This window comes from Tachypleus tridentatus, chromosome 10 (assembly GCF_004210375.1).
Source record: "Tachypleus tridentatus isolate NWPU-2018 chromosome 10, ASM421037v1, whole genome shotgun sequence".
In the NCBI taxonomy this organism is placed as follows: domain Eukaryota; kingdom Metazoa; phylum Arthropoda; class Merostomata; order Xiphosura; family Limulidae; genus Tachypleus; species Tachypleus tridentatus.
In genome coordinates, this window is record NC_134834.1 from 79,245,234 (window position 1) to 79,258,574 (window position 13,341).

Consider the following 13,341-nt stretch of genomic DNA (forward strand, 5'->3'; position numbering starts at 1 on the left):
GTATTTATACTAAAGTTATACACAAATGTTTAGAAGTGAGTAGTTTTTCGAGATTTGTGATTGTAATATAAATCACTTTCACGTATCAGACCTCAAATATAGTTTCCCATCATGTTTTTGTTATATGTTTCTTTGTAGCAGTGTTCAAAGTGTTGTATATCTTGGTGGAAGTGCTTGCCTTGCTCTCTGAGTTGTACCGAATGAGCCAGGGGAAGAGATGAATACTTATTCCCGTTATGGAGCAGCACAGCTTTAAGGCTTCAGGATGAGCTATCAATGAAGAAGCACCACTGGTTCAGGTTACAGGCAATTCCAATTGCCTCGAACAGACCGGATACGTTGTGGCAGAAGCAGAGCCCATCTTGACGAGTGAAGAAGCTTGAAAAAATGTCAGTGACACTTCTTCTGACTTCCGACTTGCACACTTTCATCTCACAAATCCCATTCCTTGAACCTAGATGTCAAAAGCTTTGCATTCAACTTTGTCAGACCAAGATCTCTGTTCAAATCATTAGGGTCTCTCTAGTTCGGATAGTATGGGTTTCTCTCACCAGCTGCAACTCTGGAATCGTACTCTAGATCTCGAACATCTACCTCCTATTCTGATTTTCTGCTCTCTTCTGAGGGTGGCTGCTTTCTCTCTGGCAGATGGGTACAGGGAGTTCAGGGTAGTGTGGCACTGAGGTGATGGATGATGGAAGGTCTGGATATATGGTAGCAGATGCATTCTTTCCAGCTTGACATTTGGAAGGGCCTACCATGTAGAAGTAGAAATTGCTTGAGTGGTCAGTGGGTTCACGCCAAATTCTTGGAGTAGAGAACTTCATGGCTCTCTCTTACCCTCTGTACCATCCTGCAAAAGAGCAAAATAAAATTATTATAAAGAATAAACTTATTTCATCCACAACTAATGTGTAAGAGGTTAATGCACAATATTTTATGTGATATTTTTCTATACTGTTGGAAATTTAAAAAAAAGAGTATTTAAATTTTAAAAGGTCTAAAATTTGTATAATATAAAATCGTACTATTCAAGCGAATAAAAATTGTCTATCTTACTTTCTAGAGTTTTTTGCAGTGCTCGTAGATAAAATGAGGTTTCCAGGGTTTGTCTTGATCCATAACAGGCATGCCGAAATATAACTTGTAGGTTTCACACATTTTAGTAGATGCTGTCACAGTTACAGAAAATTCTAAAAGGTTCTTGAAAATTCTTGTAAGTCCTACAACATTCTAGAAAATTCTTGTAAGCTGGAGAAAATTCTCTCTCAGCTACTCAACACTGAATCTATCTGGAATGTTCTGGAAAATAGGTAAATTTGAAAATTGCATTACCCAGGTCACAGAAGCAAAGTTTGAAGAGAAAAATAGGTCTTTTCCATTTACTTTAGGCATAAGCAATTTGGAAATAACACTTTCTGCCCAGGAACAAGAAAAAGCAAATTTTTTGTTATATAGTGTTATTGTAGCTTAAGAACCTTCTATTTTTCTGCCAGATAATGTTTTGTGCTCTAAATTACATATTTGAAAGGCAGATTTATATTTTTGACCATCGTTGTTACAAATAAGTAGGCCTACAGTGCTTTGTATGCTCATGGCAAAAACCTGATTCCAAATATAAGTGATACATATCATGTTTTTTAAGTGTATTTTGTATTTATTGCCATAAAAGTAACTGAAATGTGAAATGTAGGAACTTACTAGGTGAGATAAGAAAACTTAATTGAAAAAAAAAAAAAAATTCCCATGACTCTCAGTTATCTGGTACATGCACATTACATCACTTGATTGTAAATAAAGTGTTTGTTTACATAAAGTAAACATGATAAATGGCTTCAAACATACACAATTTTGAGTGGAGCTATAAAGTAATGAAACTAAGAAGTAGATGTGAAAAGTCTGTTACATTTAGCTGTAAGAATAAATAGTATGTGTGATTATTTGTTACAATATCTGGTCATTATAGAAACACAAAAGGGTATGTTAGATTTATTTTGTATTTCCCAACTGTTTATTTTACCAATGTGTTGCCGATTTCTCTACAAATAGTGTTAGAGAAGAGAAAATAACAAATACCAAGTTTTACTGAAAAAAAGTATTTATTCAGGATTCTTTTGTTGTTGATCATATAATTTCATTTTATATGTCTAGTCAGTTTCAAATTTAATTATATTCATTAAAGTACTTTGTTAGTACTTTATTTTGTCAAATCCAACAGTAACTACTTCTGACTATTAATAATAAAAAAACATCAAAAAATGAGCAGAGATTTATTAGTGTCTAGGACCACACCTCTCAATTAGACATCATCTTTACCTTTATCAGGCACTGTATCATGATTTTTACTTATAACCATGGTAAACAAGAACTTTCTTTTTTCATGTTTGATTATGGTAACTTAATATCTTAGAACAAAGGATTTGGACCATTCGAACATTTTCTGTTATGTATTCACTAAACCTAAGTTTGCCTGAAGTTTTTCCATAGAAGAAACATTTTGGTAGCTTTTAAAGAGATATAAAAACATTTTCAGCATTGAAAAAATTGTTGAAAGAAATTATTAAATAATTCTCAGATTGTGTTTTCTTTTAAGTTTTTTAAACTTCTTTTCAGATTCTTCTGCTTGCACTTACATAAGCTTTGGCCACTCACTAACTCAAAAATACAAGAAATGATTTATGTCACATTATTTACTCTGCACTAATGTGAATAGTTTATATTCTGCTCTCTGTAATGTTTTTTAGCTATTTTTAAAACCGAACTTCATTAGTATTCATTCAGACTGTATACTATGGCATCACAAAAGGGTGGTAATCAAAAGCTATAACATTAAAGCCACAAATAGAGAAGGAAAATCAGGTGAAAAAAAATGGATAATTATATTGTAAAGGGAATATACTTTTTTACAGCTTTAGAATGGCAGAAAAAGTCAAAGAAAAGAAAGATTAATAAGTGTGTAGCTTACGGGCAAATCACTTAGCTGTAAAAAGTTAGTACATTTATTTCTTTATGAGTTACAGTAAATAAATGGTAAGTTGTTAAAATTCATTAGAATTATTATGCATACTGAAATTTTGAGATTTGTTGTGCAGGTATGCTCTTGATAACTGAAAAATGCTCACTGATACAGGCTTAAAAGTCTTTCTTGATGACGAGAAACCTACTTGAAATAAGAATGTATCTCAGAATGGCTTGTATGGGTATTAACACTTTTATTGATAAACAGAGAACAACGTTTTGATCTTCCTCGGTCATCTTCAGCTCGAAATGCTGTTTTCTGCTTATCAGTGAAGGTGTTAATACTCATACCAGCTGTTCTGAGATATGTTTTTAGGGTTAATAGTGTGTTACTTTATGTTAAGTTAGACACATAGAGATGCACAAGATCATTCTGAAATAAACATAACTGTCTGAAGATTGAATCAAGGAAACCAATCTTTTTTTTTTCTCCTCCAAACAGCAGGAGAGCCAAGCAACAGAACTCAGTAGGAAGGTATTTGTTGGTCGCTGTACGGAAGATCTTACGGCAGATGACCTCCGCGAGTATTTCTCCAAGTATGGTGAGGTAACTGATGTATTCATCCCCAAACCATTCCGGGCCTTTGCCTTTGTGACCTTCATGGACCCAGAGGTGGCCCAAAGCCTGTGTGGGGAGGATCATATTGTTAAAGGCACTAGCATTCATGTTAGTAATGCTGTGCCTAAGAATGAATCTGGAGGTCATCATGGGCGTATGCATGGAAGAATGGATGGTAGAGGGGGTCATGGTGGGATGGGTGGCCCACCCATGGGGGGATTTGGGGGTGGTTCAGGGCCAAATGGTCCTTTTGCTGGTGGTCAGATGCCCCATCATGGAAATATGGGGATTGGTAGTGGTGGTGGTGGTGGCAACATGTGGAACCAAGGAGGTGGTGGGGGAGGAAATCGTGGTGGAGATATACCTAATTTAGCTGCACTTGGAAGTAGTTTGGGCTTAGGAACATTGGGAATTGGAAGCAATCATCCTGGAGGGCAGGGAAGCACCGGTGGCCAGGGGGGAGTCAATGCTGCTCCACCTACACTTAGTATGGGTGCACTAAATCTTGGAGCAGCTTTGCCCTTGAGTTCAGCCATGGTTGCAGCAGCCTTAGGGCAAGCAGGCCTTGGGTTGTTTGGAGGAAATTTCCAGTCAGCAGCACTTAGTCAAGCAGAAAATCAAGGAATGGCAAATCCTCAGAATCCACATATTCCCAATACAACATCAGCACCATCACTTGTTGCAGCAGGTGGGGGAAATGCTCAAAGGTCTGGATTTTTAGAATGGATGAATCAGACCCAGGGTTCAGGGGATGCAAATAACAGCAGTCAAGGTCCTTGGCCTCAGCGAGATGTTAAACAAGGGTTTGGAATGTCAGTGTCTCCTTGAATGTAGAAGTAATGGTGTATGAATGAGGTCAGTGTGTGGATGAAACATTATGGTATCAGAAGTATTTTTTGTTGTATGAAGGTGCATATGTAAACCTAAAGATTTATCTTAAAGTACATGTTTTTGTCATAATTTTACCTTTTAGACAATTATTTTAATCTAGTAAACACCATAAGTGTTCTTGATTTTATTTTATCACTGATTTGTCATATCAGGAATTTTTATCAGAAAGTACAGAAGATACAGTTATTAAACTGTTATACAGTACAGCAAACCACTTTTTAATAGTAAAAACAGATAGAAAGAATCCATGATAAGCAATTTTGTATACTTTTTTTGTATTTCCAGTATTTTTTGCAATAAACTAATTATAAGAAATCATCTTATTTTGGAAATATATAACCATATCTGTCATGGGTAAGTTTCATAGCATTTTCAATATTTTATGGACCAGATGATTAAATTTATGATGAACTTTCACTATGTTCTTATCATGTGCATCTGTGCATTATGTGTGGATAACTTTATTAGTTGTCAACAAAGTACAGTAGTTTTCTCCACAATATTCAAACTAAGTTAGACATGATTTTCAAAAGAGCTTTTAACTTTCAATTTTGTAATCTGATGAATGAAGCCATGTTGAAAGAATGCTTTTAGTGATTAAATGTGATGTGAAATATGTATAAAGTTTACTAAACACTCTAGATTTAACAAATGAACTATGCTGTTGAATACTTTACTATGAATAAGAAATAATGAAGTAATGAGCAGTAACAGTGCATTTTTTAATATTTTCATTGCATAATTTGCCATCAACAGTTTACATGTAAATGATATTTTGAGATGTCAAAAAATAGTTCACATGCCCTTACAATTGTTTTAAAGTTATGTGTAATTTTTAGGATTCGTTTCTTCTTTGTACTTAACTGTATAAAGAAATTTTCCCTGAAGTGATTAATGCTAAGGTACATTAGGTAGGTTTGCTGGCTAATTTATGCTAGTACCGCTGTTATTGAAGATTAACACTTTACATGAGTGAATGACAAAGCCATATAGAATTGCTTAAATTTTTTCTTTTCTGATATTAGAAAAAGACAAAAGTTGCTTTTATAAGAAACAGGTTAGGACTTTGTCTCTTGAAGCATTAAATATTGTAACTAATAACAATGCTTTTAATGAAATGTGTGATCAGATAGAAAGTAGGAAAAAATATACATTGTTCACTTTAAGAACTTTTCTACAAATATAAACTTGCATAAAATTTTACAAATAAACAAACATTATTGACAGAAATATTGTATGTAAAAAGTCTTCACCAGTATGCACGTGTATTTGGTTACACAGAATTTGTACTGTGTTAGTTTCTTCCATTAAAATCTTGAACTAAGGCCACAAGAAGTAACTAAAAACATCACCCAGTTTTTAAGTTTCACATAATAAAGCTTCTTTAAACTTGTTTGTATCCTTCTGTTTTACTGCCTTAAATGATTCCTGGGAAGTTTTCTGTAGTCATAATGATTTACTTAAGTGTGTCTGCATTGTCTGATGTGCATATAAAAAATACTGCTCTTGGTTTCCAAAAGAATCAGTTACATTATTAAAATAATTTCTTTGTTGATGTGCAAATATCAGCTTATTTCTTTTTGGAAAATGTCAGTAAACAAGCCATATGTATAATCCACTTTGCTAGTGAAAGCTAGAACAGGAAATAAGTAGAGTACCAAAATGTAATTTTCTTTGGAAGTTTCCTTGAAGATACGTGTGAGTGAGATCAAATATGTTAAGAACTTAAGGAAATGTGAAATGGAATGGTGAAAAATGAAAAGTATACCAATATTGCTAATGTTGAACTAGACAAACTGAGTATTCAAGACTTATTAAGCACAACAAGTTTGTTTAAGTTTAGGGTTTATTGAAATGTTATTAATATTATTACTTTGAGCTATGTCATGTTTTTAGGTATCTCTAATGACTGAAAAACTAAAACTAACCTCATGAAGAATTTTTGCAATTGTGATATCCAAGACAATACATGAGCTTAATATATACGTGAAATCAAAATATTAAAGTTAAAATTTATAGTTTACTGCAGGAATGAAAGTATGATAGCTTGGCTATTTTCACTCTGTTGCTTGGAGCATGAATGAAAAGAGAACAAGTTCTGGACTAGCATTATTCGATTGAACGTGATATATGTACACTTTTTAAATCATTTACGTATTCTGCCTCTTTATCTCTTCTAAGTTTCTTTCAAATTATTTTAAATGCAGCTTTAGAAATTATTTCCATGAAAGTTTTCAAGTTCTGGTATGTTTTGTGTGATTATAATTCTCTTCATTTCTAAGTTTGATATAATCAAGATCTCCTTATACTTCCATTAAAATTTTGTTCTTGTGTAGAATTAGTTTATTTCTGAGTTTAAAAAAAAGAAAGTTAAAACCAACTTAAGTTGAGAGAAACAAGTTTTAAATCCATCACACTTCTCAATAATACATTTTTACATGTATGCAGACTAACTTATTTTCTGATTCTGGTTTACATGCTTATGTCATAGTTAATGTAAAAGTTCACTTTGAAATTTTTTGAATAATGCTTTTTTTCTTCTAAAGATGGATGCATATTATTAATGAATTGTATTGTTCAAAGACTTAGTTAATCTGAAATATGATTGGTGTAAGTGTTGGACTGTGAATGAACTTTGATGTTATGTACAATATATAGGTGTAACTTTTAAAGCTTCAGCCATTGAAACAAAATGAAAAGTTGAGGCATTTTACTGTAACGAGATGGTTTGGCCTAAAAGTGGATATCTTTAATTGTTGTGTGAGTTGTACACTTGTGTTATATATGCTAAGGTTTTTATTTTATTGGTACCATATAATTTGTTTATAATTTCACTGTGTGTTATCAGTTTGTTATAAGTAAAATTTGTTAAATATGTTAAGAGAACATTTTGTGCAAAATTGATTTCATTGCTAAAGAAAGAATGAAGTTCTTTTACTCTGAATGAACAATGGGGATTATAAAGGTAATTTACCAATGTGTATGCTTGTATCATATTGAATGTCTGTTGAATTGTATCTGTTCTTGGAAAAAAGGTATTTTTGAAAAAATGTTTTATTTGGTAAAGTGGGAAGTTTTTTTTTTGATGGAAGGTCATTATGTAAAATATTGGAAAAGTTCTTTCAAGAAAAGTTTTATTGAATGAAAGGATGTATTACAACTTTATGTTGTTTCTTTTTTTTCTTTGAATCCTGAATGATACAATATTTGTAAAAAACGATTGCACGATTTCACTACTAGTCCTAATCAAACACCCAAAACAAACATTGGAGTTCTTGCACCAAATTCAGGAAATGTTATAATACTTTTCTCTCTCTTTGTCATCTTGGAATATTAAATCCACAGTGTGGATTATTAGAAATATCAAATAGAAACCAAAAGATTGGTTAGTACTTCCAGTATTGATGATTTAAAAACATTATTGTCTTTTCTTTAGCATTATTACTAATTGGCAGAAATTGGGAAATTTCACTTGATTTAGCCATTTCCTGAAACATTAAATAAAAGAATACAAATGTGCAGAATTGTTTTAAAAAGTATTTTTGCACCTTGGTGTTGAATTATAAATTTGCCTTAATATCTGCAGTGTACAGATTGAACAGACAGAACATAGAATTTCAAAAAGTATTCCTAAAGTGCATAAATAACTGGAAAGTTATTCAGGATACTTATTTGCTCCCACTATTTTGCAAATGTTGTCTGTTGCATTTTTTACAAAACTATTAGAAATGAATCAGAATTTTATTGTGGTTACTTTCCAGAAGCCCATTGGTTATCAGAGTCAGTCTGTTTGTTAAGCTCTAACCTTACTGACTGTTTTGTAGAGAAATATGACCATGCTGTATAGTGTCTACCTTAAGTTAATGTCAGATGGAAGATGTCAGTTTTTCTTGCTTGTTTGAAGAGTTCTGTGTATTGTTTGTTTTTAATTGCTTATGTACAGTATGGGAAGAGGTGAAGCTGTTATACAGAAAAGTGGTTTAAAGATTCTAAAAAAGAACATTTATCAGAAATTGAGGTTATGATGCAGATGTGACTACAGTACCATGTTTGTCTGTATGTTGTACGTATTTTACATGTGTGTACTTATTAATATGTAATACTGTATTGTTACAGTAAAAGGAAAAAAAAAAAAAAAGGAACAAAATTATGCAGTAATGTCAAGTCTGTGTATTTAACTAAGTGCTAAAATCTGTGAAGATGTTCATAATTGTTTAAATGAAACCAGGTTTAATAGATTTATTTATGACTGTCTTTATGAAAATAAACACTTAAGGTTTCATCTGTTTGAACTAGCTATTGAGACCTTATATGTGTAGCTGGAACTGAACTTATTTAACATACTGTGTTGTTACCTGGGCACTGAACTTGGTTTGAGTGGGATATTATCCAGTGTCAACCTAACACACTTGGAAGAAGAGAGCAGTTTACACTGGAATATTCTTATTAAAGAATGCATGTCAGTTGTTGTAATTACTGAAAATGTTTTTGTTCTGATAGGAATAGTAAATATAGGCTACCTAATTTCTTTCTCACTCTGTGGTAGTGATTATATTAAAATACATATAATATCAGTACTGCAGTAATGGTAATGAACATGTGTTAAATTGTCCTCTACTTTGTTTTTTTTAACTTTTCTGCTTCAGTGAAAAGTTACAGATAATTCCCTATGACATCTCATTTCATGGTATGATAGTTGTTAGGTGATGGTAAAAATGTTTTGATGTAGCTGTTTTAACTTGCTCTAAGTTAAGAGTGTTTGTGTAACTTTGCATGTTTTTAGAATAATGATCTGTAACTTTTTGGAATAAAATGTAGCTGTCAGTTGCTGCATGATATAACTTTGATTCTTGCTTGGTTGAAAAGGATTTTTGTTTTTGAAAGTATGGGTTGTTCAGATGTGGCAGACAGTTAAGGGTTTGTCCTAAGCATTGAAATAATCAAATACAGTTTTAACTGGTATATTCTCTAGTATGTTTTCCATAACGTTTTAAATATTTAAACTCGCACTCAGGCTAATCCCTTACTGTCTTGCTCTAAGAAAGCCATTAAAAAATGTTGACAGTGTGACAACATGTAATTAAAAGTATTATTGGGGGTGTGCTTGAGGGTGTCAACATGTTATGCTGTAATATAAGTGGCCACTTGCAACATTTGAATGCTATAAAATTTGAGAGTTATGAATGTGTGTATTTACTTTTAAAGTATTCAATAAAAGTGACTGTTTTGCATACGAATGGCTGTTTTTTGTCATGTGTGAAAATACATTGAAAACATTGTCTTATTTTTGCAATGATTATGAAACAAGTAAACTCATTCATTGTTTTGTAGCTTTTCGAGTTTAATTTTTGATTTAACCTTAAAATTTATAATTGATTATACAGACATTAGTGGCTGTTTTGGCCACACAGTATTGGGCAAATTATGAGATGCACTATTAAATTGATATTAAAGTATAAGTTAGTATTAGAACTCTCAAACAATACAGATTTTATGTTTATTGGTTCACTTTTTTCAGAGAAATCTTTATTTGAAAATAACTTCCTTCCTGTAATTAGTATAAAGGTATTAACAATTTATGCAGTAGTTCACCTGTAAAAGACTTATTTTCAATGCTAAACTAGTTAATACCAATGGGAAAATGTCCAAAAGTCATGTTGATTCTAATCTCAGTTGCAAGTGTAAGTTTGGAAGGTAAAATGTTTGTATGAAATGCAAATGTTGTGGATGCATTCATGATGGGGTTCCTGTTGAAGTTAAAGAAAGAAAGGTCATCCAAAGATGTTTATAAACCACTCAGAAAAGGACAAGAAAACTGCAAGTTAGGAGTTACAGAGAGAATGAGTTACTTTGTGTTCTTGTCGTAGTACATTGTTCAGTAATTGATGGTTTTATTATTAATCAGACCTCAATTAACAAAAGTCGTAACAAATGGTTGAAGAACGTTTATAGTTGTTTCTAAGTGTGCATTGTGTCTCAGATGTCATGAACATGTTGAAAACCATTCTCAAAATGCAAATTAAGGGCAAATGGAATGGCCATGGGCAAAAGTAATTTGCTTTGGAGGGACTTTTTGCCAACATTAGAAAATATTGTAGAAGTTATTTTGCATTTTTCAAGACAAAGTGTTATTTGAGAAATTAGTCTGGTAAATTTCCTCTTGTTCAAAGTTACTACCTAAACATGGCCATTTATGTGCGAGCAACTTGGATTTTAGTGTTAATGGATCAGGAGCTAAGATCTTTTTAAACCTGCAGCTGTGATAATTGTGGATTACATTAAATTCCTCAAAATCAAAAAGTTTGAAGTTGAATGTGAAAATAATATTTTAGAAGTGCTGTTTGTTACTCGTAAATCTTTTGTATTTTATTCACACTTTTCACACATTTTGTACATTTAGGTGACTAGTAGTATGAAACATTTATTATAAAATTTACACTAACTAACTCATGCTGCTGATAATGAAGTTTGGGGTGTTTCTGTCTTCTTAAAATTACTTAGTAAGTTGGGCAGGTTAAAGAGAGATGGATTTGAATTATAATGAATGTAAGGTAGTGCATGTGAAATATCACAGTTTCAATTATGAGTATAATTTTGATGGGATTACCTTTAACAGAATTTCGAAAGAAAAATATCTTAGTGTTATGGATGGTCAGTCTCTTAAGCCATCCAATCAATCTGCTGTTGCTATAAATACACCAAATTAGAGAACAATTTTAAGATATGTCAGGTTGAGGGAGTAATTGTAGGTAAAGTTAACATAGAGTGTGAGAGTTCTGAATATTCAGCAGTCAACAGTCTGTACAAAGACCAAAATTACTCTACATACTTTATTAAATTTGTCGATCAATAAACATACTATTAGTAATCACACATGCTGATATTAAAAAAACAGAATTGTACTTGGATGACATGAATTCAATAACTGCTTTGAAAGAGAAGGTTCTACAAATGTTGCTATGAAAATAAGTAAAATGTTCTAATGTCTTCACATTAAATAATTATTATTACATAGTTTTACAAATTTAATATAGAACTTACTATTTCACACCAGTAGTTTTCAAGGAATTTTATCACAATATATATAAAAGAACTGTTTTTCCACCAACTTTAATAATAAGTTACTGGGATAAAATTACTTATGTTAATGGAAAGTGGAAGCAGTTGAAATGATTTTTATTTTTGTTTCTAGATAAAACTTTGTTAGAAGTATAACTGGAATTATTGAATACTTTATTAGTCTCTTGTACAGTCCAAGTACAGCTATAGGTATTGAATACTTTATTAGTCTCTTATACAGTCTAATTATGGAAACTAATGATGATTTTCATTTCTTTTTGTTTTTAGATAGTTGTGTGTTTTGATAACTGGTACAGCAATGAGAGTGGTGTTGCTCATTAAAATTCTTGTTTAAGAATATCAATATTGTTTTCAAGTTTTATGTATTTGTTTTAACTGTGACGTGAATGTTTTTGTCTAAGTTTAGAACTTAAACAGTCTCATTAATTAAATGTGTTCAAATGTACAACCTATAAGAAACATAACCATGAAACTCTAGGATATACATATTTTATTATAGAGATATTGAATAAAGATTTATAAATATCTCAAAGTATAAATGTTTAAATTTCATGGTAAACACTGAACATTGGAAGCAGTCTGTGTAAGTATTGTTTTCTGTCTTTTTGTTAAATTGGACAGAGAATTTTGTCTATAGTTCTGACAATAGCAAAATTACATGTTATAATGTACTACTGTAGGAAAATTATTTTAATTTGTTTATACAGGTATGTTTGGGTGTGCATACGTAAGAGTCAGAAGAAACTGTAGAGTAATTCTGTGAACCCATGAGTGAAAATTAAGGTAAATATATTCTAATATGCCAACCACACTACATCTATATCCTGTACTGATGAAACCTTTCACTCAGTACAAGGACTCATCAGGCCAGCTGGTATAAAACAGATGTAGGTAGTGATCTATTTGTTAGCCACATATCATCAGTTCTTATGAAGTGTAAACCAGATAAACAAGTGAAATCTGTTTTTTCTGGAAGAAGAAATAAAATCACATTTTGTGGTTTCCTTCTATGTGCACTTTCAGTTCATAATAAGCCTTTGATGTAGTAGTTTGTTATTCTGTTTACCTCAGAATTTTTTTCTAATGTGTAATCATTTTTGTCCAAATGAACTTTAACTCATTAGTTGTTTATAATCACAGGACTAGTCATGAACAGTCAGTTATGTTAATCATTTAAATGTACATTTAGAAATGATGACAAGTTATGAAATAGTTGTTTTTAAAAGCAAACACAAAAGTTCTTGTGATAATTTTTATATATTAAAAGAACCTTGTGTGCCTCTTAACGTTTTAATATTAATATTAAAATTTTCTTTTTTATCTTTAAATTACCTCACCAGACATAGTTGTCAGTACTAAGAAATAAAACTTGTTAATGTTGTAATTGGCCTGGCATGGCCAAGCGCGTAAGGCATGCGACTCGTAATCCTAGGGTCGCGGGTTCGCGCCCGCGTCGCGCTAAACATGCTCGCCCTCCCAGCCGTGGGGGCGTATAATGTGACGGTCAATTCCACTATTCGTTGGTAAAAGAGTAGCCCAAGAGTTGGCGGTGGGTGGTGATGACTAGCTGCCTTCCCTCTAGTCTTACACTGCTAAATTAGGGACGGCTAGCACAGATAGCCCTCGAATAGCTTTGTGCGAAATTCCAAAAAAACAAACAAATGTAATTTTTTCATTGTTTTTGTATTGCCTATACTGACAATAAATCACTTCTGTAACTTCATCTCTAAAATCCCAAGTGATAAACTGTTTGAGTTCTAATCACTTCAGTGAAATGATTAAAGTGAGCAGTA

The 13,341-nt window shown here is 32.1% G+C and overlaps 1 protein-coding gene across 2 annotated transcripts in view; it reads left to right on the top strand.

The window, feature by feature from the left end:
- LOC143229667 (TAR DNA-binding protein 43-like) overlaps positions 1-9,705 on the top strand; it is a 33,341-nt gene extending 23,636 nt beyond the window's left edge. The window contains exon 4 of one of the 2 annotated variants that reach the window (XM_076462310.1): positions 3,464-9,705. In XM_076462310.1, coding sequence (XP_076318425.1) covers positions 3,464-4,405 — 942 coding nt within the window. In that variant the 3' untranslated portion in view covers positions 4,406-9,705. Of the gene's footprint in view, positions 1-3,460 lie in introns of both variants that reach the window. The other variant, XM_076462309.1, reaches the window with a different exon arrangement.
- The last annotated feature ends 3,636 nt before the right edge of the window (positions 9,706-13,341 follow it).